The sequence below is a fragment of the Apis mellifera genome, linkage group LG11 (assembly GCF_003254395.2).
Source record: "Apis mellifera strain DH4 linkage group LG11, Amel_HAv3.1, whole genome shotgun sequence".
NCBI classification, from domain to species: domain Eukaryota; kingdom Metazoa; phylum Arthropoda; class Insecta; order Hymenoptera; family Apidae; genus Apis; species Apis mellifera.
In genome coordinates this window covers 14265517-14289254 of record NC_037648.1, presented here as the reverse complement: position 1 = coordinate 14289254, position 23738 = coordinate 14265517, and the positions used below count along the sequence as shown (strand labels likewise).

At 32.4% G+C, this 23738-nt stretch overlaps 4 protein-coding genes and 1 long non-coding RNA gene across 7 annotated transcripts in view; 3 read left to right on the top strand and 2 right to left on the bottom strand.

Annotated features, from left to right (window-relative positions):
- On the bottom strand, positions 1-5458 carry LOC410263 (transmembrane GTPase Marf). 2 transcript variants are annotated; one of them, XM_016915217.2, is made up of 13 exons: positions 5291-5458; positions 3857-4164; positions 3648-3774; positions 3162-3555; positions 2986-3093; positions 2614-2634; positions 2145-2298; positions 1928-2066; positions 1511-1824; positions 1144-1439; positions 901-1068; positions 608-804; positions 1-503 (listed from the first exon to the last, which is right to left on the bottom strand). In XM_016915217.2, exons 2-13 carry the CDS (start codon positions 4032-4034, stop codon positions 299-301), a joined length of 2301 nt encoding a protein of 766 aa, XP_016770706.1. In that variant the 5' UTR covers positions 4035-4164; positions 5291-5458; the 3' UTR covers positions 1-298. The 2 variants fall into 2 exon arrangements, with proteins under 2 accessions (XP_016770706.1, XP_016770707.1); XM_016915218.2 differs by lacking the exon at positions 2614-2634 and having other exon boundaries at positions 5291-5457.
- A 370-nt stretch (positions 5459-5828) lies between these two features.
- On the top strand, positions 5829-9735 carry LOC410262 (probable 28S rRNA (cytosine-C(5))-methyltransferase). Its single transcript, XM_393743.6, has 6 exons — positions 5829-6096; positions 6309-6576; positions 7930-8186; positions 8273-8388; positions 8464-8636; positions 8728-9735. The coding sequence occupies exons 1-6, from the start codon at positions 5971-5973 to the stop codon at positions 9609-9611; spliced, it is 1824 nt and encodes a 607-aa protein (XP_393743.4). The 5' UTR covers positions 5829-5970; the 3' UTR covers positions 9612-9735.
- Positions 6625-7157, top strand: LOC102653824. The gene has a single exon (XM_016915261.1). The coding sequence runs from the start codon at positions 6727-6729 to the stop codon at positions 7147-7149; it is 423 nt and encodes a 140-aa protein (XP_016770750.1). The 5' UTR covers positions 6625-6726; the 3' UTR covers positions 7150-7157.
- A 2210-nt stretch (positions 9736-11945) lies between the features above and the next one.
- On the bottom strand, positions 11946-17775 carry LOC100577914. Its single transcript, XR_003305553.1, has 4 exons — positions 17496-17775; positions 17018-17183; positions 16824-16907; positions 11946-13509 (listed from the first exon to the last, which is right to left on the bottom strand). It is a non-coding gene; the product is annotated as an uncharacterized LOC100577914 (long non-coding RNA).
- Positions 13394-23738, top strand: part of LOC410261 (echinoderm microtubule-associated protein-like CG42247) — a 19159-nt gene continuing 8814 nt past the window's right edge. For both annotated transcript variants that reach the window (XM_026443587.1, XM_026443586.1), the window contains exons 1-4: positions 13394-13504; positions 13791-14011; positions 16315-16843; positions 17022-17199. In XM_026443587.1, coding sequence (XP_026299372.1) covers positions 13867-14011; positions 16315-16843; positions 17022-17199 — 852 coding nt within the window. In that variant the 5' untranslated portion in view covers positions 13394-13504; positions 13791-13866. The remainder of the gene's footprint in view (positions 13505-13790; positions 14012-16314; positions 16844-17021; positions 17200-23738) is intronic.

Sequence of the window (23738 nt, the reverse complement as noted above, 5' to 3'; positions counted from 1 at the left end):
TAATGTTACATAATTTTATTTAAAAATTTAAAAATGTAACACTATCACTATTCCTACTTTTACAGTTATAATAAATCCATTCAGAAATAACCAATCAGATCTGTGAATGTCTCTTTTCCAGCTCTGCATAGAAATTGTTTCAAAAAACACATCCAAGTATGCATGTTTCTTAGAATATTGACAACACCATAAAATGTATTAATAATCACAGCATACATAAGTATATTTTCTGAAACAATGATATTCTTAATATCGATATTTAGTAATTTGTATTATTTTTAAAAATATAATTCAATGTTTAATTTAAAGACTTCAAATATGCTGCGTCGAACAAATCGAGTTCGTTTGTTAAATAATTAGCCTTATTTCGTAAAACTTTAGCACTACTAGTTGCTTCTTCCAATATTCGTATTGTACTTGCAATATTTTTTAATTCAGTATCCATTTCAGATGTTGCTTCGTCTACTAAATGACACAAACGTGCAAAAGTGCTTGATAATTCTCTGAAATTTTATATATATATATGTAACATTAAAATTAATTTTTTAAAAACAAAGAAAGAAAAAAAAATCATATTTATGTAACTTAAAATAAAATTAAAACTCACTGTTGTACTTGATGACTGCAATTTGCAGATGTGAGATCTACTATTAGTTTCAATTTCTTCGTAGCATGCGATACATATTGACGTTTAAATTCACGTTCTTTTGCTTTATTAGTCCATGTTAATCGTTCGTAAAGATATAAAGCACCATATATAGCACCGGTTACAGCAACAAGTCTCCAACCAATTGTTTTCAACATCTTAAAAAAAATAATTTTGATAAAATAAAATTATTCTGTTTACATAAGTTTAAATATAACTATTTAAATATAATTATTTAAACTTAATATACTTACAAATCCAGCAACTATAAGTCCTCCCATAGTACCTTGAGATGTTATAGATGCTATTGCAATTTTAGTAGCTAATGACCAATCATCCGATCTTGATTGATAGTTTGAAGTATTTGTCATAAATTTTATAGAATCAATACTTTCTGCAGGAGACATAATTGCAGGTGGCATCTTAAAAAATAAAATATATTAATTGAATAATAATTTTATTATTACAAAAATATTTTGTTATATATTGTGTCTTACTTCTTGTGAATAATTAGCGATTGGTAACTTTTTTCCTTGTCTTCCTGCAAATCTATTAATTATGGCTGTAATTCCCCAAGAAAATCGAAACTCTAAATCTTCGTGGAAATCTGCGCATAAATTGTCACAATTTAATCTGTACAAAATTTCAAATGGTTCTCGTCTTGGTAAAATGTTTAATGACATTTGTCTTTTATTATCTGGCAATAAACTTGCCATTCGTTCTGTCATTTCTCTTTGAGAAGTTTCAATATTCAATGCCAATGCAGTGCTGAGTCTTGCTCTTAAATTAGAACCTATAGATTTATAAAATTAAATTTTTTATAGAATAAAAATAAAATGAATAAATAAATTTAAAAATAAGTACCTAAACCATTTTCTACATGTGTATGAAGTTCTCGTTTATATACATTTAAAACTACTGGATCAGTATGAAATGGAACACTGAATTCATCAACAAGTACTGCTAATCTACGAATTTCTTCACTAAGAGCTTTAGATACTCTTTGCTCGACATCTTCTACTATATGATGAATTTTGTCCTTCATTTCTTGAGTCAGTAACATTAATTGTTGTTCCGTATAATTTAATTTATCATGAACATTTTTTTTAATATGTAATTGTTCATTTTTCATTTTTTGTGCTCTTTCTAATATTTCATCGAGAGTTTGTCGTATTTCTCTAAAGAGAATTATTTTATATATTTTATTTTATTTTATATATTGAAAAGTAAATATTTAAACATTATTAAATATTATTATTAAATAAATGTTAAATTAATTACGTAGCGATATGTTTTCCACGTTGAGAATGCTGTTCAAATTTTGTTTTTACAGCAGACTTTGAAATACATTCTTCAAATTTTCGTTCGAAATCTTGAAATTCGAAATAACGATTTTGAAATCCTTCTGCTAGTGCACCATCTACAAAGCGATTTGTAGATAAATTAAAAATAAACAATTCAAATTACAATTATTTATAAATAAAAAATTAAATCTTACTATGAGCAGGTTGACCACGTTGTTCTTGCATACGAGCTTGAAGAGTTTCTTTTGCCGATATAAAAAAAACTCTTTCTTCGGCATCTTTAGGCGTATAAACTTTTAATTCTTTCGACAAGAAATCGACGGCCCGTTCTTGATGTTGTGCCCTTACCTACACAAAAATAAATTGTAAATAAACACAAGTTACATAATAAATTATAAAATATTGTGTAAGTGTAAAAAGCAAGAAGCGTGTATTGAAATTTCTATCAAATATTATAAGCACAGAATTTGCATCATTAAAGAAAAAATTATATTAAAAAAATCAATCAATTTAATTTTAATAAATATTTTTCATGCTATAAAATTTATGCATATCATTTACATTACATAGTGCATCATTAATTTTATTTATACATTAAAATAATCTTGCATTAAACAAATATAAATTTTATAGATAATAAGATTAAAAAATAGAATAACTTACTTCTTTTTGCTCTTTGACCAGCTAAGAGATAAAGCGGATATTATGTAAATTATTGAAATAAAGCTGCCACTGCATAATGCTATTTATTATTAATGAATTTCTGCTTCATATATACATATATATATATATATATATATATACTTTTAAATATACTAATATTAAATTAATTATATAATCATACAATTAGAGACAATAATCTTAATATGTAGTACCAGCTTTAATAAAAAAAATTCAGAATTTTTCTATTCAGAATTATACGAATTTATTTTGACAACAAATATTTAAATATATTTTTTTGATTATTTATATTTTATCTTATTATTAAAATTACATTTAAATAATATTATCTATATAACAATCAAAAACATGTACCTGTTCAAAAAATTCTGGTTCTGAAGCAGATGCATCCCATCTATTATTTAAGATGAAAATATTTGGTTTAGATAATTTTGTAGACACTTTATGGAAGAAGTTTTTTTCCTATAATTATAAATACATTCAATTTAAAAATATAAAATATCATAAAAATGAATATTTCAATTACTTACAGTCACCATTAAAGTAGATTCTGCATTGGCCACTAACACAAAAACATCTGCATCCAAACAATGTTTATCAATCCATTCATCCAGATTTGGTGTTACATCTACTCCAGGGCTATCAACAAATACTACGTCATCTCTTAATAATAAACATTTTTCTTTTGGCCAAAATATTCTTACTAAATGACTTTCACATAACTTTTCTTTACAGAGAGCATGGCCTAATTGACCAACTGATTGAACAGGTTGTTTTTCAGTAGATCCTTCTGTGATTAAATAAGATTCACCATTATCTGAACCTTCAACTTGTAAGAAACAATTTGTAGTATGTCCTATGCCACTTGGTAAGATTTTATCACGTAACATTGCATTAATAACTGTACTTTTTCCATTACTAGTTCTGTAATATTTATAAAAATATATTAATATACTTAAAATACATATTTTAACTATCTTTCATATTTTTTAAAATAAATTAATATAATTATATACCTTCCAAAAAATGCAACTTTCATGTGATCCCTCTTAAGTACATCTCTAATTGCATGGACCTTAGCAACATAGCTTTCAATTCTTTGTGCTTCTTCTACAGTAACAATATTACGTTCAGTTTGCAATGCTATAAAAGTAATTTTAATCAAAAAGTTTAATATTACATACAATTTAATTTTTATATTATATATTTAAAATTAATTACTTACATTTCATAAATTCTATAGTGTCCTGCACATAATCTTCTATTTCCATAAATATGTCATTGATCTTTTTCTTGGCTTTAACAAAAATCTGAAGAGGAGAATTATCAATTCGTATATCTGTTGATCTTAAGTGGCTGTCTCCTCCAATCATGGAAATTGTACGATTGATGTAGGCAGCCATAATTTCTTATTTAACTTATTTTATATATATTTTATATATATATATATATATAATATTTGGCAAAATAAGAAAAAGTACAGTGCAATATTTTAGGCAGGACGATGATGTAGTGCACAGCATGCAGGATCAACTGAAATCATAAAAAAAGCAATAATTAAATATCTTCTAAGAAAAATTTCTATTTAACACAAAATTATAAATATACATTTTATATATAATTATATAAAATTAAATAGAATAAAGATATTTAATGAACATATATACATATACACATATAGAAACATATATTATTAACATATATATTAAGCATTATTGTTTTATTTAGCTATTAAAATTAAATATAAAATAAAATAAAATAATAACTTATATTACACAAAAATTTTTTTAAATAAATTTAATATATAATAAATATATAATGTATATAAATAATACAATACAATACATCAAAACACATTAAAATACTACATATTTTGGTATTAAAATTTATAAGCTACTAATAATAGAAGAGTTCATATTTTAAATTCTAAAATTATGCATAAAATATATACACATACACATACGTTTATATATATATATATATATATATATATATATATATATATATATATTATGCATATCTATCTCTGTATGATTAACTATATGAACTATATGAACTCTATCATATATAAGCATTATAAAATATATTAATATAATATATAAGGTAATAAAACCTTTTTATCTTTAGTCATTGAAATGTCCTTTGCAATATAAATGAGATATATTTCAAGTCTCCGTTAGTCCAAATGTTCTAAAACAATTTATCATCATATAATAAGTGTTTTATATTGAATTTATTAATATATAAAATTTATATATTTTTTTTGTAAAATATTCAAAGCAATAAGATATAATTGATTTTTCTATATCTCAATATCTAAATAATTATATACATAAAATAATTTGTTTTTGTTGAGCATTGAATGAACTATTTAAATTACTTATCAATTGTGATATTTATAAATTATTCCTATTTTATATAGATGTTCCATACAAAAAAGATTGCAACAGATCTTTTCTTCATATTTCATTTATGAAATAACAACACACATTGCTATATATATTAATGAAAAAATAAATGTTAAGTATTTGTTATTCAAATACTTATATCTAAGAAAAATAAAGTTTTTTAACATAAAAAGTAAAAATAAAATTTTGATTATTCGCCGGAATCTAACCTAGAATGAAGTTTGATTTAATCTAATAAATGATTATCTTACCGTTGATAGTTACAATCTTTTTAATATCATATTTTTAGTTGAATATGAATTTGATGGTATATAAAACAGCAAATAAAAACATTTCGAGATTACAAATATTTAACGAATTAACGAATAGATCGCAATACATTACATTAAAACAGATTCACATATGAACTGATTAGAAGAGAACGAACACGTGACATTCAATAAATGAAGGCTTATTTTTAATTGCCATTAATTTCTTCATAACTATTTATTTATTTTAATAGAAATTTTTTTCATAATATTAGATATTTTAAATTTATTTTCATTGAAAACTTGTATATATGTATTTTTAAATTTAAATTTTATTAAAATTATTAAATTGATTTTGAATAAAGCGCCATACGAGATATTAATATTGAATTTATTTGCGATAAAATTACCACAAATAATTTAAAAAAATATATGTTCATAAGATTAATTATTTATTCAATTAAATTTTGTTTTAAATTACATTTTTTGATAAAAATAATTTTTTCTTTTTATGTGTATAACATATCCACTGATTTGTGCGCATTTTCTAATAGCATGGCGGACACGTTTTATTTTATATATACAAGGAACGTTTCCATAAAGAAGCCAATAATTAATTGAATAGTAAGTGATTGATATTACGTTTGATATTACATAGTACGCTACAATTTTAATGCGATAACATGCCTAAAGAATTTGTACATTCCATCAAAGTTCCAAGACTGTATAAGTCTGCTGCTAAAATCATTCAGGAAGTTCGTGAAAAAGGTGGCAGTCTCAAATCATTAATTTATAATCAAAGACATCCTGTAAGTTTATTTTTATTAATAGAAAATAGAAAAAATATATCAAAATAAATTTATATTATATACATATATATATATATATATTAAAAATTCATTAAATGATTATTTTTTATAATCGTATCATGATCAGATGGTTTTCGAAAGAATGCATATACATCAAGATTTATTTATATCGTTATTAAATAATTTTTCTTAATTTTTTTTCAACAATTTAGAATAAATCCGCAATATATTCCTTGTGCGTCAAAACGTTGCAAAAAGAAGGACAAATAGATAACCTAATAAATAAAACTAATTTATTAACGAATGAGCCTCGTTTCGATGCATGGTTAGCAAAAATCCTGATAACAGAATTACTTTGGGGCAAAAACGCTTTGAAAACTGACTGTAAACCTATTAAAATTATTCTTGCTTATGAACAAAAATTACGGGAAGAATTAAACAATATTGGTGTTGATGCATTTTCAACATCTCCTGAAACAGGTAAAATATATTATATTACTTATCAATGAATGCATATTATGTTTACAGAAATGGGCCATTCATGTACAAGGAAATTAATAGCCACATCTGATCTTAAATTTAAGATATATTAAATCAATTTTCTTCTAAAGGAATTTTGCATCTGGATTAATGGTTTTAATCATCCGTAACAACCGAATACTTACTAGCCGACATCCCAGAATTAAAAAATTTTTCTCTTATATGCATAAAAATCAGCAAAAAATAAATCAAAAAGAAAATTCATTTGATCAAAATAAAGATCAAATACCAGCTATGAGTTTCATAGATGTTTTGGGAAAGTTATTTTTATATAGCATTGCCATGTTTACTCTTCCATTTGTTGCATTTTTTGGTGTACAACATATTATGAAAGCTGAATTTCATGTAGATAGATTTATAACAAATTGCATTTCTGTGTTTGCTGCAGTGATTACAGTAAATTTAATAATAGCTTGTTATATTTATCAGGCACTTCATGAACCTGATAACGGTTCCGAGGTTAAATCAATTGTAGAATCATCCAAAGATAATTTAAATGAAAAAATTGATTAAATATTAAATGAAATTTTAAATGTATAAAAAAATAATGATTGTATTTATCTTATATATAAAAGGGATACAATCTTAATCTATATTTATAAATTATTCATAAATTACTTGTTATTGTATAAAAAATAATTCAGAAAATAATTTGTGAATGATTTCAGAAGAAGAACATATAATATAATTAATTTTTTTATAGATGAACATATAAAAAAAATTACATGTGTTAATCACATATATCTTTTAAATAAAATCATTTAATTAAATCATTTTTTTATATTGAAAATAACAAGCTGAATTGTTATGAATTAATAAATGAATTAATAATAATTTCATTTAAAAAATTATATGATTTTCATGTAATTTTTCTACATATATCTACATATATCTGTCTACAAAAAAATTAATAAATATCGTATCTTTCTTGAAATCATTCTATTTTTTTTTCTGCACGAGTAATTTATGAATTATTTGTAATTGTAGATTAAAATTGTATAGGATACCTTTTATTTCTTATACTATATTATATTAATAACATATTAATATTTGATATTTGTAATAATTACATTAATATTAATAATTACATATAGTAAATGTAATTTATATTCTTATATTTTTTTATTATTATTGTACAAATATAATTATGCCAGTATTGAATATAGTTCAATTCAATATGTATTTAACAATAAATAATTTAGTCATAAAGCACGAGTTTTCTTTTATATCCATTATAAAGTTAAATACCTTTATATAATTGCTAAAAAAGAAAAAATCTCATTTTTTTTTCAGTAAAAAATGCAAGGTACGTTCGTATCAACACATTGTTAGTGACATTAAAAAAAGGAATATCTTATTTTCAAGAAGAAGGATGGTCTTTAATACCAAAATGTTCGAATTATATTCAGCATTTAAATGCTGTAAAAAATTTAAAAAAACCGAATTTTATTCAAGATTTTCATATACCGGAAATACTTGTTTTCCCACCTGATACAGTTTTCTATGATCATCCTGGCTATCAAAATGGAGAAATTATTTTACAAGATAAGGTAATTTTTATCAAAAAAAAAAGTAATTAATAATAATTTTATCAATTTTTGTCAATTCTATATATTTTTTTTTTATATTCTTTTAGGCTAGCTGTCTTCCTTCATATTTATTAAATCCAGAACCAGGATCTATAGTACTCGATATGTGTGCAGCTCCTGGAATGAAAACATCTCATTTAGCTGCTATATTGACAAACACAGGGTAAATCTAGGGTTGATTTTTACTTGTAAATTAATTTAATTTTACATTTGATATAATTTAACATTATGTTTATAGGAAAATTTATGCAGTGGAAAAAGATGAACACAGATATAAAACGTTATGCAAACAAATTAAACTAACAAACGCTTCTTGTGTCGAAACTATTAATAAAGATTCATTAACTTTGGAGACAAATGAATATTCCAAAGTGGAATATATTTTAGTTGATCCATCGTGTTCAGGTTCAGGTACATAAAAAATAGTATATATAGTATTAATTATATAATAAATATAAAAAGTGAAAATTTATGATATAACTTTGAATTAAATTTTTTTCAGGTATGTTGGATAGACAAATAGTGTACGGTAAAGAAAAAGGAGATCCGCAACGTCTTAAACAATTACAAGCATTTCAAGTTTTTGTTTTGCGACATGCCTTATTAAATTTCCCAAATGTAAAGAGGGTTGTTTATAGCACTTGTTCTACTCATTGCGAAGAAAATGAAGAAGTGGTAGATGAAATTCTTGAAAATATACAAAATGCGTACGAACTTGTCCCGGTTAAAAAATTATTGAACGAAGAATGGTTGAACTTTAGTTCGAAGAAATATAAATGTTCAGATAAATGTCTTTATGCCATTTCCGACGTAGATATGTGCAATGATTTTTTCGTTGCTGTATTTGAACGAAACTTTAATGTATCTTTACCTGAATATAAGCCTGAATACAAAGAAAACAATGCATCAAATAACAAAGTAGAAAAAGTTCAAGAAATCTTCAATGATGAAAAAACTATAACGCGAAAGCGGAAGAAACGTGGAAAAAGAAAAACGAATCAAGAAAATTTTAAAGACGAAGAAAAAATAGATGACAGCATCAAGGATGTAAATAATGATAATGATTCTTCTCAAAGCGATGGCGATGAATCTTCTCAAAATATTGGCGATGAATCTTCTCAAAATATTGGCGATGAATCTTCTCAAAATATTGGCAATGAATCTTCTCAAAATATTGGCGATGAATCTTCTCAAAATGATAACAATGAACTTTCTGATAATAATGATAATGATAATAATGATAATGATAATAATGATAATAACGAACCTGTAGCTAAAAAAAGAAAATTGAAAATTGGCCGGAAAATAAAACCTCATATTAAAATAGGACGATCATCTATTCATAAAAAATTAAAATTGCCAAAAAAAAAGAGAAAGACTCTTTAAAAATATGACTAATATTTCGTTATTATTGTTACGTAAAATATTTAGAAAAATATTTTATATTTTAATTGCAAAAATAACGATGACATATATCGATGAATTAAAAACAGAAATATATATATAAAAATAATACGATGTTCTTTTTTCCCTTTATTTCCCTTATTTATCCGCGTGATACCTACTACTCAGTTATTTTTATCGTTATTTCGGATAAGATCAACGTCTTTTTATTGTGGTAATGTCGTGCAACTTTTGACCAAGGCACGAAATCCCAAACACGCATCACGTAAAAAGAGGGTTGTGTCCTTCACATCAAACACGTTAACAATAATTTTTATATATTTTTTGGGGGGAAGAGGAGAGAGAGGAGGAGGGGGAAATAAAAAAAAAAAAATAATCAATTTAAATAAAAGCATAAAATTATATCTAATTAGCTCGTATTATTTGTTTCTTTCTTTTCATTTCGTTTAATCTCTCGTTGAAAAATGAATAAAAAAGAGCAGTACGTTAAAAAATTGCTTAATAAATTATTACATTTTCGTGCTTGCACTTAATTTAATATTGTTTTTTTATGGCCCAAGAACACGAAAATAATCCGTTCCAAATATGAAATTCGTTCGAAATTCCAACCTCGAGAATACCGTTAAAACGGCTCCTGATAATTCTTATGATGTACACGATGTTTCCTCGATGAGTAGTGAAAAATAAGCCTTTGCCACGTACCACCTTATCTTGCTATTCTCGGAATCAAATGCATTCCATGTGTACCCTTCTATGCCTATGTCGCGTTGACTTGCAAGGCCTCTGAATACCTTCCGATAAATATCTTTTGATAAACTGACCTCTCGTGAATCGCGGTTAATATTCAATTGATAATGCGATAATACTAATTACGTATACACGTAATATATAATTCTATCGTTAATTATATTTATGATGGTTAATTTAATCTAACACTTTTATATAATTATATATTTCGAAACGAAAATATCACTTTGTAATCATATGTATCGCGAACTGGCAGTGATTTATTTTTTATGAAATTTAAGAATGCATTATACAGTAAAGATATAGTTAAGAAAAGAGGAAGGGAACTAGTTAGATAACGGTAACGCAACGAGCGTGTATACGTGTTGCAGAACTGAAAAGTACAGCGCGGTGACAGTAAGATAAATAGAGGTTATTCAACCGTAGGCCGTATATTGTATAGTGAAAATTTGAAAAGCGATATTACTAGCAATAATCATCTCGATCATGTTAACGTTAATATATCGTTGCTTATAACATCTTAATATTTTATTACGAGTATCAATAATAATAAAATACAGTTTATTATAGAAAGTAGTTATATATATGAATGCGACGAATATTATTTTTTTTTTTTTTAAATAAGAAACTTTGAAACAATTATTGTATTCTTTATACTCTTATCTCGACAAATTTCTTATCTTTTATCGTGAGTATACGTTTTACAACAAGCTGAAAAAAAAAAAAGAAAAAAGGAAGCGATTACGAACTAGCTTTGGGCCAACGACTCTTTCAGACTTTTATCGTAAAGTCGATATCTTGGATTTGATTGTTACTCGCCTCCCCGGAAAAGTCTTGGATATCGCGTGAAATCATCGAAGCGTATTTCTTTCACGTGGAAAGAAATATAAAAAAAAAATTTTTCCCTTTTTCTAGTGCCCCTTAACTCGATCGGTATATCGGTACTTCCGTGACACGAAACGCTCTGACCCGTTTGGCTCCAACGTTGTATTTCAACAATATTCCATTGCAAAATTATCTTTGTTCGATTCTTATTGCACAACTTGTAGTAACTGCTCCGTTTACATAATAATCGGTGCTATGAAAAATCTGATTAAAAAAAATTAAAATATCTTACCTTATAAATATTCTTGATGTTACTCGACAATTATTTCATACGACAGTAAAATAACTTTCTAGATAAAAGTTTCTAAAACGAATCCAACAAGGGGAATGGAAAATATCGGTATTCATTCGAATCCTGCTGATTCACGCTTACGTGATATACGAGCCGCTCGGTCGCTCGATTGCTTAAGTGGTTGAGGGACGAATCTGGTCAGCCGTCTTCCGCGGTTGAACACGCAAGCCACGCCAAAGTATCGACTAACTACTCGCCACGCCAGAAGAAGGACGTTACAAAAGATGACCATTGGTATAATGGATTCGATAAATCCATCGAACATAAAATATAAAAATAAATTATGGCTCGAAACGTGACCATTTCGCATCGAACAAATTACATTTTTCTTTTTTTTTTTTAAATTTCGCAAATTTCTAACGGGAAGAAAAAAAATCGATATTCAACGCCAATGTTATCGTATCTTGTATTCACATCTCGTGCATTTTGCAATTCTTAAGCTTCATGCAGCTAATCATCCTAGTCACCGTCCGATAAGTCAGTCCGGCTGTTTCTTGCTCCACGAAATGCAAACTGTCGAGGGATTGATTGAAGAAAGATATCGAGCATGGAAGAAAAATAGAGCACGTTGAATTTTAATTTCTTCTAAAACTTAAAATTCTAAGCAACCTATGTGTCGAACTTATATGTCCTATTTCCTTATTTTTTGATATTCAAAAAGGAAAAAAAATATATTTTACATTCATATTTTAAATTCTGTTTTCGCATCAGGGAATTTGGTCGAGCATACATTTCCAGTTGAGATTCTTCAACACTTATTAAATGATATAATCTAAATAATCAAACTGACGTTTTTAACGTAACACGAAACAGTCTCTTGTTAGAAATATTATACATATCCTTTCCTTCCATGATTTTTCAAACTCTGTGGCGATATTAATTTTTTATAAAATTGGAAACATAAATCCCTTCCTTATCCTCTATTTCTTTGATACACAAATATACGAATTATCGATTTTTCCACAGACTTTGTGGAATTTCATTTAATTTTCGCTTCGCTCTTCATCCAGCTGGGATGAAGTTGAAGAGATTGGGACGGGAGACAAGAGCCTCGGTGCAACAAGTTCGGCGTTGGTTTCGCCGGCGTCGGCCGGTTCATTGACACGGGGCGTCGATGCCGGCAGGAGGCAACGGCGACGACGACGTGGACGACGACTGCGGCGCCGGGGTAGCCGTGGCTGTCCCACGGAACCGATACACACTCGACGTCGGGACGCCATAGTCGAAGGACGCATGAATATGTATACCTATCGCGCGGCATCCATCCTCCGCTCCTCTCATCTCGAATGAGAGACGATCCTTCGACGGACAGTCAATCCTCTCCTCTCGTAGCCACTCTCCTCCCTTTAGTGGCACCTTTCCTCTCTCGCCTCCCTCCCTCTTCTCCTTTCTTCTCTCTCTTCTTCCCTTTCACGATCCTCGTCGACGAGGATGGACTGAAGGAAACGGTCCAAGTGTTGAACTTTTGACGATTTTTCCGATGGAGGAGATCGTAGGGGGAGGGGAACCCCTCGCCCCCCCTCCTCTGTGGAATTTCTTTCATCGAGTGGTTCATCGAGGGACAGATTGAACAAGATCAAGTGTGCATCCAAAGTGACGAAAGAGGATTCTTTTGAAATTCCAAGGGGGGGGGGAAGGAGGGAGTGTTTGTGTTTGTGGGATTGCTCGATTTCCGTTTCTCTCGCGCGTGCACTTGAAATTTGAAGGCTCTCCCTTTGATGAGAGGAACGGGGAGGAAGGGGGCGATCGATTGATCCGCAGTGAACTGTAGCTATAAAATAAAAAGTGCATCGCAAAGGAGGAGAGATCGATCGGGAATCCCCAGCAAATCACGCGACACGTGGACTTTCTCGCCTGCATATATATATATATATATATATCCTTTCTTGACTGCTGGATGTGCGTTGCTGGATGACTAAGGAGGAGCCGGCAACCTCTTGATGGCTCGAGAGTAACCTAAAATTGATATTGCCTATCAATTATTGAATCAAAAATTTGAATTTTTGTTTATAAAATTCGTTTATAAAATTTAATTATAAACGAATTTAAAAATTTAAAATTTATTTATAAAAATATAGATATAGATTAATATTCACAAGATTTGTAATATATAATAATATAACGTGAAAGAACAATTTTTTTAATTTTTCTTCCATTAATTTGTCTGTTAATTTGAAAGTGTGAAAAGAATTATATCTGGATGAAAGGAAAATGTTTCTTTTTTTTCTCTTCCACAGGATCGTTCGTTAGCAAGCGTCGAAGAGAGAGAGAGAAAGAGAGAGAGAGGAGGCAGAAAGTGGCGGCCTTGCGCCGATGATCGCCGTTGAAAATCAGTCGAGTTTGCGTGCCGGCTCCAGCCTCGGGCAGCAAGTCGAGGAGGCAGCGAGCGACGGGAGCGTGGGTGGCGGCAACGAGGCTGGTGGAGCCGGCGCAACCACCACCAGCTGCTCGGTGCCAGGTGAGAGAGAGAGAGAGACAGAGAGAGTTTATCTTATCGCGACGAGATTCGGATCGGATATTTATCCTGTTCGTAAAGTAGCCGGTACGCGACCTCTTGCGACGACTTGCGATATAATATCCCCTCCATTCTGAAACAGATGGAAGATTAATTTTATCTCGCTTAAGTACGTGAAATTCAATAAATTATGATTATACGAGGTTGTAAATTAAACGCGAGAGATGAAGGAATATATGTGTATATTCTCCTATCGGATGAAGTTAAAAATAGTAGGTTTCTGAGAGGTTAGAAAGAGAAAATTCTTTTTCAAAATTCAAAAGGGAAAAGGGGGAAGGAAAAAATATATATTCTTCCATCAAATGAAGCTAGAAATAGAATTTTTGAGAGGTTAGAAAGAGAAAATCTTCTTTTTTAAAATTCAAAAGGAAAAAGGGGGAAGAAGAAAACATATATAATGATCTTCCATCAGATAAAAATAGGGTTTCTGAGAGGTTAGAGAGAGAAAATTTTTTTCAAAATTCAAAAGAGAAAAGGGGGAAGGAGAAAATATATATATTTCATCAGATGAAGCTAAAAATAGGATTTCTGAGAGAAAGTTCTCTTTCAAAATTTGTTTCATGAAATGATAAGAGAGAGGAAGAAGAAAAAATATATTTTTCCATCAAATGAAGCTAAAAATAGAATTTTTGAGAAAATTTTCTTTCAAAATTCAAAAGGAAAAAAGGAAAAGAAGAAAATATATATTCTTCCATCAAATGAAGCTAAAAATAGAATTTTTGAGAAAGAGAAAATTCTCTTTCAAAATTCAAAAGGAAAAAGGGGGGGAAAAGTATACTTTTCTATCAAATGAAGCTAAAAATAGGATTTGAGATTGAAAGGTTAGAAAATTTTCTTTCAAAATTTGTTTCATGAAATAATTATTAATAGAAGAGAAGGAAGGAAGACAAAAAAATATATTTTTCCATCAGATGAAGCTAAAAATAGGATTTCTAATAGGTTAGAAAGAGAAAATTCTTTTTTAAAATTCAAAAGGGAAAAGGGGGAAGAAGAAAACATATATGATCTTCCATCAGATAAAGCTAAAAATAGGATTTGAGATTGAGAGGATAGAAAGAAAAAATTCTCTTTCAAAATTTGTTTTATAAAATGATCATTAACAGAAGAGAAGGAAGGGAGGAAGAAGAAAATATATATTCTTCCATCAGATGAAGCTAAAAGTAGGATTTCTGAGAGAAAATTTTCTTTCAAAATTTGTTTTATGATTATGAAATAATTATTAATAGAAAAGAAGGAGGGAAGAGGGAGAAGAAGAAAATATATATTCTTTCATCAGATAAAGCTAAAAATAGGATTTCTGAGAGAAAACTCTCTTTCAAAATTTGTTTCATGAAATAATTATTAACAGAAAAGAAAGAGGGAGCAAAGAAGAAGAAAATATGTATTCTTCCATCAAATAAAGCTAAAAATAGAATTTCTCAGAGAAAATTTTCTTTCAAAATTGTCATGAAATAATTATTAACAGAAGAGAAAGAAGGGGAAAAGAAATAAATATATATTTTAAAAGCTAAAAATAGGATTTCTGAGAGAAAATTTTCTTTCAAAATTTGTTTCATGAAATGATTATTAATAGAAAAGAAAGAGGAAGAAGAAGAAAATGTATTCTTTCATCAAATAAAGCTAAAAATAGAATTTCTGACAGAAAATTCTCTTTCAAAATTCAAAAGGGAAAAGAAGAAAATATATATTCTTCCATCAGATGAAGCTAAAAATAGGATTTCTGATAGAAAATTCTCTTTCAAAATTCAAAAGGGAAAAGGGGGAAAAAGAATATATTCTTCCATCAAATGAAGTTAAAAATAGGATTTTTAGAGATTAGAAAGAGAAAATTCTCTTTCAAAATTTAAAAAGAAAAAGGAGAAAGAAGAAAATATATATTCTTCCATCAAATGAAGCTAAAAGTAGCATTTCTTGAGAAAAAGTTCTCTTTCAAAATTTGTTTCATGAAACAATTATTAACAGAATAGAAAGAAGAAGAAAGTATATATTCTTCCATCAAATGAAATTAAAAATAGGATTTTTGAGAGAAAACTCTCTTTCAAAATTTGTTTCATGAAATAATTATTAACAGAAAAGAAAGAAAGAAGAGGGGAAGAAGAAAATATATATATTCTTCCATCAAATGAAACTAAAAAAATAGAATTTCTCAGAGAAAACTCTCTTTCAAAATTTCTTCTTCACAATCACCTCAAATTTCTCACCAAAAGTCAAGAGGAAGAAACATTTACATCCCCTCTTGCGAACAGGTGTAATGAACAAGGAGGGGCAAGAGGGAGAGGCGAGGAACGAGAACTCGGGGAAGGAATCAACTGGTTCACCGGTGACTACGGTAACTACACCTAGCGGCGCAGGTGCCGCGGCGTCCACGGCGCCCGCTGACTCCTCCACGATGCCTGGTGGAGGCGCTCGAGGCAGCGACGAGGAGGAGGGGGAGCAGGAGCAGGGCGCGGAGGTGGACGAAGAAGAAGAGGAGGAGGAGGAGGAGGACGAGGAAGAGGAGGACGTGGAAGTGGAGGGTGGAACGGCGCAGGAGGCGGTCGGTGGCGGTGTTGTGGCGAGCGATGGTGGAGGGGGTGGAGGCGGCATGGCCGGCTTTTGGAGGCAGAGCAGACCCTCCAGTCCCCGCATGCCGCCTCCGGAGCAGCCGGAGTTAACCAGGCCTAAGAGCCGACACGAGCCGGCTCCCGCGAGATACAACAACCTCGGTTACTGGAGAGCCAGAAGGGTCACGTTCTATAAAAATGGCGACCCGTACTTTCCTGGCATCGAGTTCAGGTAAATCCTCCTCCTTCCTTCCTTTCTCACCCTCCTTTCTTGATTTTCGCCCATGAATGAGATCCTGTGAAACGTATCAATCTTTTCTTCATTCAATTTCCAAACTTTTTTTTTTTCCAATCATTACAAAATAAAATATCTGTGACTGGAAAATATATATATATACATACATACACAGATTCAAACCGGGGAGAGACATCGGCTCGTTGGAGGCGCTGTTGGACAGACTGTCCTTGCGGATGGATCTCCCCAGAGGGGCGCGTCACATCTTCTCCATGGACGGCGACAGGAAGCTCACCCTGGACGAGCTCGAGGACGGCGCCTCGTACGTCGTATCCAGCTACAAAACGTTCAAGGTAACGCTGGTTTTCTATTTATATACAATGTACGCGATTAAAATCTTGAATAACGCGTTATGATGGTTTCGAAGATCGAGGGAGGGAGGGGGAGGGTGGAGGAAATTAAAGATTCTTTCCGGGTGGAAAAGTGGGTCGTTCGATCTGATACATTGCACGAAGAAGAAATAAGGTCCCACGATCGCGCGTGTGTGTGCGTGCGTGTAGATCGAATCTCTCTCTCTCTGCTATTGAGCGAGAGCGAGCAATCTCATTAGAGAGGGAAAACGATAATTCAACGAGGAAAAAGTAAATACCTTTTTCGAGGGAGCGGCGCGTATCCCTCGTGTGCAATTAAAACTAAGAGAGATTGGATGTGTATATATATATGTGTATGCTTAATATTCATGAGCCACAACAACCTGTGAGAAAGTAACGCCATTCCACAAACGTAGGTGCAATTAATTGCGTGTATATACACGTGCGAATATATAATATCAATTCACGAGGAGTCTGTAAAGAAAACTGCGTGCATTGTTCTTGACAATCTTTTTTTTATATCTGGCCCAGATCATGGGTGTTTTAAGCACGCGACATCAATCTACCTGAAAAAAAAAAAAAGAGTAAGAGAAATTATTTCTGTCTTCTTATTAAATGAAATTCTTACCTTACGAATGTTTATTTAAAAAGAAAAAAAAAGGGAGGAGCGAGTTTCATTATTTTTACGAAGGTGTAGATAAGGAGAATCGTTGCGTCACGATGGCCCACGCCCCAATCTGATTTTCCAGGTTTTAAGGTGTGACCAGGTTTTACGTATATCGCAGTTTCTGCCTTCCCGCCCTGTTGTACGATCCCAATGTTATTTCGATCGTAGTCTCGTGCCGGGTCAACCTTTAATCCGACAAAGTGGTAAAAGTATGTATATATATTCGCATGCCGATCCAGAATCACACACCCATGACCCATATACCATATTATATTCTCGCCACCAATAATATCCGATACGGAGAATGATAAGAGAGATTTACCTTGACCCGTCATAACTCAAGATCGATTTATTTGACGATAATTAATTATCGTTGAAAGGAAGATATATATAGAGAGAGAGAAAAAAAAGGATGTTGTTCATCGTAATCGAGTCGAATTTTCTGCTCGTCCAACGGTGTAATTCGACTATTGTTTACCAAAGCCACGTGGCACGGAAGATCGACGTCTCGTGTAAGCGAATCCGCGAATTTCGTGGTAGGGATGGGAGCGTATCGGGGGAGAGGAAGGAGGGGGCAAGCGTCGCTACGGGATTGGCCAGGAAGAGGGGTGAAAAGAGGGCTGGCCAATTGGCGGTTTGCGCTTGCGCAACAGTCAACCCTCTTCTGTCTCACTCTCGTTTCGATTCTCTCTCTCTCTCTCTCTCTCTCTCGATCAAATGGTACGCCTATATTATATATCTCGCTTAATGCCTCATTATCGTCGTGCTTTCCTCCTCCTTCGAATTATTATCCGATATCTTCTCATCGTGGTAACTTTAAAATTGGATTCCTTGGTTTCTTCACCTCCCATGACCTGAATTTATTTAACAAGAGAAAACTTGTTTAATCTTATCTGATCAAAAAGTGGGTTGGATAAATTTGATTCTGTTTATATGTACAATTTTCTTTCTATCCTTTTTTTAATTCTTCGAAACATGTGTATGTATATATATATATGTAATTTCTTTGAAGACGCATGAATCACGATGTAGCGTGAGGGTTAATGGTGGGGAGGGGGGAGAATAGGTTCGTATTTCCGTTAAGGAGACCGATGCAGGGCTCTCGAGTCGTAGGGCAGGTGGCAAGGGAGAGAGAGAGACCGTATCTCATTGACCGTTGGTCAGCCCCGCAAAGGATCGATAAACAGGTTCTCACACGGACAATTCACAAACTGCGTTCTCCACCGTTCCCTCCTTTGGAGATTCTTGACAGCAGGCAAAATTTTCACCTCGCAATTTTTCCTGCGAAACAATGTAACGATTTGTAAACATTTGAACGGTGCGAGCAATTACGTTACGATTTTTAATAATTTACGAAATAAGTAACGACAACACGCACGATGAAAAATTAATGTTTCAGGATTAAGGAAGATATAGCGTCGATTATAGCCGGCTGTGAGTTAATGCAATCAATTGTGTTCTGACCGTCTCTCGCAACGGCGTTACTACTGCGGTCGGAAGTAACAGTTTATTACTACTGCAAACTGCCTCGTAGCGATACGTACGTGATACACACGTACGCGTCGAAACTCGATACCATCGATGTATCGAACGACGATAGATCTCGAAAGATTTGACCACGTGACACGTCACGTGGAACCAACAACCAATCGGGCATCGATGTCTCCGTCGTCGAGTTGCTCGGTCTCTGCTCGCATGTATTTATTCGTCTTTTTTATTCTTTTTTACTTTCGTTTAGTTTCCTCCCCAATTATTTAGCTTGGTCATTAAAAGATAAATAATACACTCGAATTACGATTAAACTTTTTTCTTTCTTTTTTTTTTTCAAAAAAAAAAATATATAACTTACGTTATTAGTTTGCCTTATCATTACAAAGATTTCTATCTAGAATTATACACCGTTTTTTTATGTTATTGATTGTACCGTGATTAATTCCACGGTCGTCGTATATAAGTTGGCAAAATAAAAACGAATATATACGCCTATTCTTCGAAGCAGTGTTTTTCACGTGCGGCTGAACTGATTGTTTCTTTTTTAATCACCTATGGCACGTTAAACGTGGGGACGATCCGTCACGCACGTTCCAACTTTGTTCTTCATTTTCATATCGCGTCCGACTTTGCCGCGATAACGAGCCCTCTTTTCCTTCTCCCCCCCCCCTACCCGCCGGTTACACTTACCGACCGTGCACACCGTGTTTCTTTCGTTCCAACTTCATAACAAACGATATTACGAGCGTTGGCTGGCCGTTCTCGAAACGAATAATTGTCGAGCGGTCTAAAATTCGTGTCAGCCACCCTCCAACGTGATATGTCACGAACTCGAACGGTAGACAGAAACGTTGCACGGCTATCTGGCCTACATACATCACGGAATTACCTTTGGAGAATACCTTTCTTAAAATCGTACGTTGTTACGTAAAACGGGGTCGTCGTTGCGTTTTTCTTTTCTTTTTTTCACCGTTTCACGCGAGAATAATTTCCACAAGGAGCGCATGACAGGAAGGGGGGAGGAGGAGGGGGGGAAGGATTCGATAAATAATCTCGGTGAACCAAATATTCGCCATTTTCTTCTTATCGGTTTTTGAGCCGACCAACTGTGTATTGCATGCTTGGTTGCAGATTAATTGCACATGGTCGGCGAAGGGGAAAGGAAGGGAAGTGAGAAAGGTGGACGGAAAATATTTGCGACGATAAATCCCTTTTAAGCTCGTAAATTTTTTCGACATTCTCGCTTCTTTTTTCTTTTTTTTTCTTCCCCCTTTTAGATGCTTGTTGTTTTTCGTTCTTCTTACCTCGAGCTGCATGACTGACGGCAATCCACTTTAATTGACATTATTACGTCGATCCTGTGAGCGATATTACTCAAAGTTATCAAAGTTAATTACGCGACCATTCTCCGATCTGATCCCAAAACCGAGACTATAGAGTTCGCTAGTGTAGCGTAAAATTTTCCATCGAGACTCCTGCCCTCTCTCGTCGTCGAATCGAAATTATTCCGTAAAAATGTAAAAGGTTCGAATGTATAGAGTAACAACGATTCTTTTGTGTCGCTAAAAAATATTATTATTTATCCCTCGAAATATCTACGCGGAATCGAACGAAACGAATCGAAAAGCGTTTTTTCTTTCTTTCTTTCTTTCTTTCTCGTTCAAATTCTCTCTCTCTCTCTCTCTGTCTGTCACAAAATACGCAGATTCGTGCTTCCTTGCTTCGCATCCATGTAATCCACGGCGATCATTTATCGCCGGTTGTCACGCTGAATATGTATGAGGTTTGAATTCGAAACAAATGAATTTCGGTAAGGATCGATTATAGAGAGAGAGAGGGAGTAGGGAAAACCTATCTAAACCCTCCCTCCACCTCTGTGCGTACTACAAACTCTACACACGTTTTCCTTACACGTGAATACGTGTATATACCCCCGATATGTAAATCACTGCGGCATCCCGTCTGTGTGGCATTCGTTGCCTTTTAACCAGACCGGCTACTACGCTTGTCGCAGAACGTTTCGCAGGACAACTACCCTGTGTTTTACACCCCCCCTTTCTCGCTCGCTCTGTCACGCACTGTAATATATGCGGGATTTCAACTTCTTCTTGCATGCATAAGCGACATCGCCCGATTTCTAGTCTGAAACTAGTGGAAAGATAGAAAAATAAGGGCAATTCTTTAACGTTTTTTATATTATAAGGAATTTCGTTTCTCTTAGTAAGGCGAAATCGATACGGTAAACCTAACCTAACTTTTTTCGAATAATTCTTTTTCCGTACTTGATTGCGATTTAAATAAGAGAGGAAAGAATCTGGGGGAAATTAAAGAAAGGAATAACTTTCTTTCCCTTCTTTAAAGAAATTATCCTTTTATTTTTCGAATCATCGAGAATCGAATTCATCGAACGATGATAAGCGATGATTTCTATCGTATCGATCGAGCAAGTTTTAAATCCAACGTGTTCCTTAATTCTTAACCCACGAAACACTTTAATACGTAATAATAAATAATTTCTATATCAACATCTATCTTGCACGAAACATAATAGCGCGAAATCGTACGCGAAAGATCAGTTGGGTTGGGTTGCATTAAAGATCGCATGATAAAGAAGGAGAGGGAGAAAAGAAAAAAATGTTAAACTGGACCGATCGAATTAACCCGACGAATCCGCCACCGCGTTCTTATCGGTTGAGCGAGCACCTTATCAAAACCGGCCAATTATACGTATATTGCGCCGCGAATATTTTTCTCTCTCGATAAATTTACGCCACGACGGAGAAAAAAAAAAAAAAGCGAACAACGTACCAAAAATGATAATTACCCTTTCCTTCTTAATTAAATCGGTTCGGTTGCGTGTCAAATCGCTCGAATCCGTGCACAGATGATAATTTATAGCGAATGACCTGCCGGTTAAAAGGTTAAGGGTTGGAGTTCTTTGGACGAGCTCTCGACTCCCCTTATCATCAAGGTAAACGGTCAACGAGGATATTCACCCTATCGGTTCTAACAATCGGTTTTTACTTTAAGCAAAGAAAATTTTAATTCTTCGATCGAGATAAAAAAAAATTGTCAAGAAATTACAAATATAATAAAAATTACAAGAGAGATAAAAAACTGTTACAATGATACGCGTTGAATCGACACAAGGGGGGGGGGAGGTGCATGACCGAGTAAATGCGTGAAAAGGTTAAGGGTTGTAGCACCCATGGTGAACCCAACAGGAGGTGCACCCACGCGTACTTTTGTCGCGCCTCGCATTCGATCACGTATCCAACAGCCGGAAGATTGTTGCACCGTGGCCTTGGCCTTGCACAACAAACCATTATTCATATGACGACCACTTCCACTGATCGTAATTTATATAGAGAGAGAACCTCATAAATTAAATAATAAACCTCTTCGCTTCGAACATCCTTTTCTTCTGAATGGACTTTTCTTTCCAATTACGCTTTTTTACAAAAGAAGAAATAATCGTCCTTCCTTAAACGTGCAGAGAGATATTTGGAAAAATAATAAACGATATTCTATATGCATTCTATGACGTCCACTATTGTATTTTTAGCTCGTGATTTATATTAATAGAAAGTGGGATTTACCGTGCTCGTGATAATTTTGATTTAAAGGGGAGTCGTGTGATTTCAGGCGGTTGATCAGATTGCCAAGTTGAACAAGTTTGGTCGGCCGAGTTGCAAGTCACGGAGACTATAATTCTAAAGATGGGATTACGACAAAGGGATCCTTGAACAATTTCAATTGAGAAATCAGATTTGTAAGATTTTCGAATTTTTTTTTTTCCTTTCTCTAATTTTTAACTCGAGAAAGAAAGAAAAAAAAATTGAAATCTTTCACCTGATGGAAACTCGTGCCTCGAGTCCATTAAGCAATCGAATTGTCTTCGATCGGCCCCTTCTGAAATTTAATTTTTAAATTCACCTTTTGTCTTTTAATAATAAAACGAGAGACTTGGAAAGACTCACGTACGACTCTTGTGTTAACGCTTACGTCACGGGGGTGTCGTTTGACCTTCACCCTGTGCTAATCTATGCTCCCATTATCATACCAATCCCATCAAACCTGGCATTGCATTGCAACTGCACGAGGATGAACTGTATTGGTTGTATTGGTCGATCGGGAATCTCTCTGAAATGTGTATTAATTTAAAAAAAAAACAAAAAAGAAAGAGATAAGAAGACAGAAAAATGAGATTTTTATAATAATAAAATTTTTGTTATTGACAAATCTGAGGAAAGATATGTAAATGCATAGCAAATTATTGCAAGGTCATCGAATCTCTGGCACTCTGCCGGCCACCAGTGTGCGTGTTTTGAATTCATAAGTCGGTTTATCGGACCATTAGCCC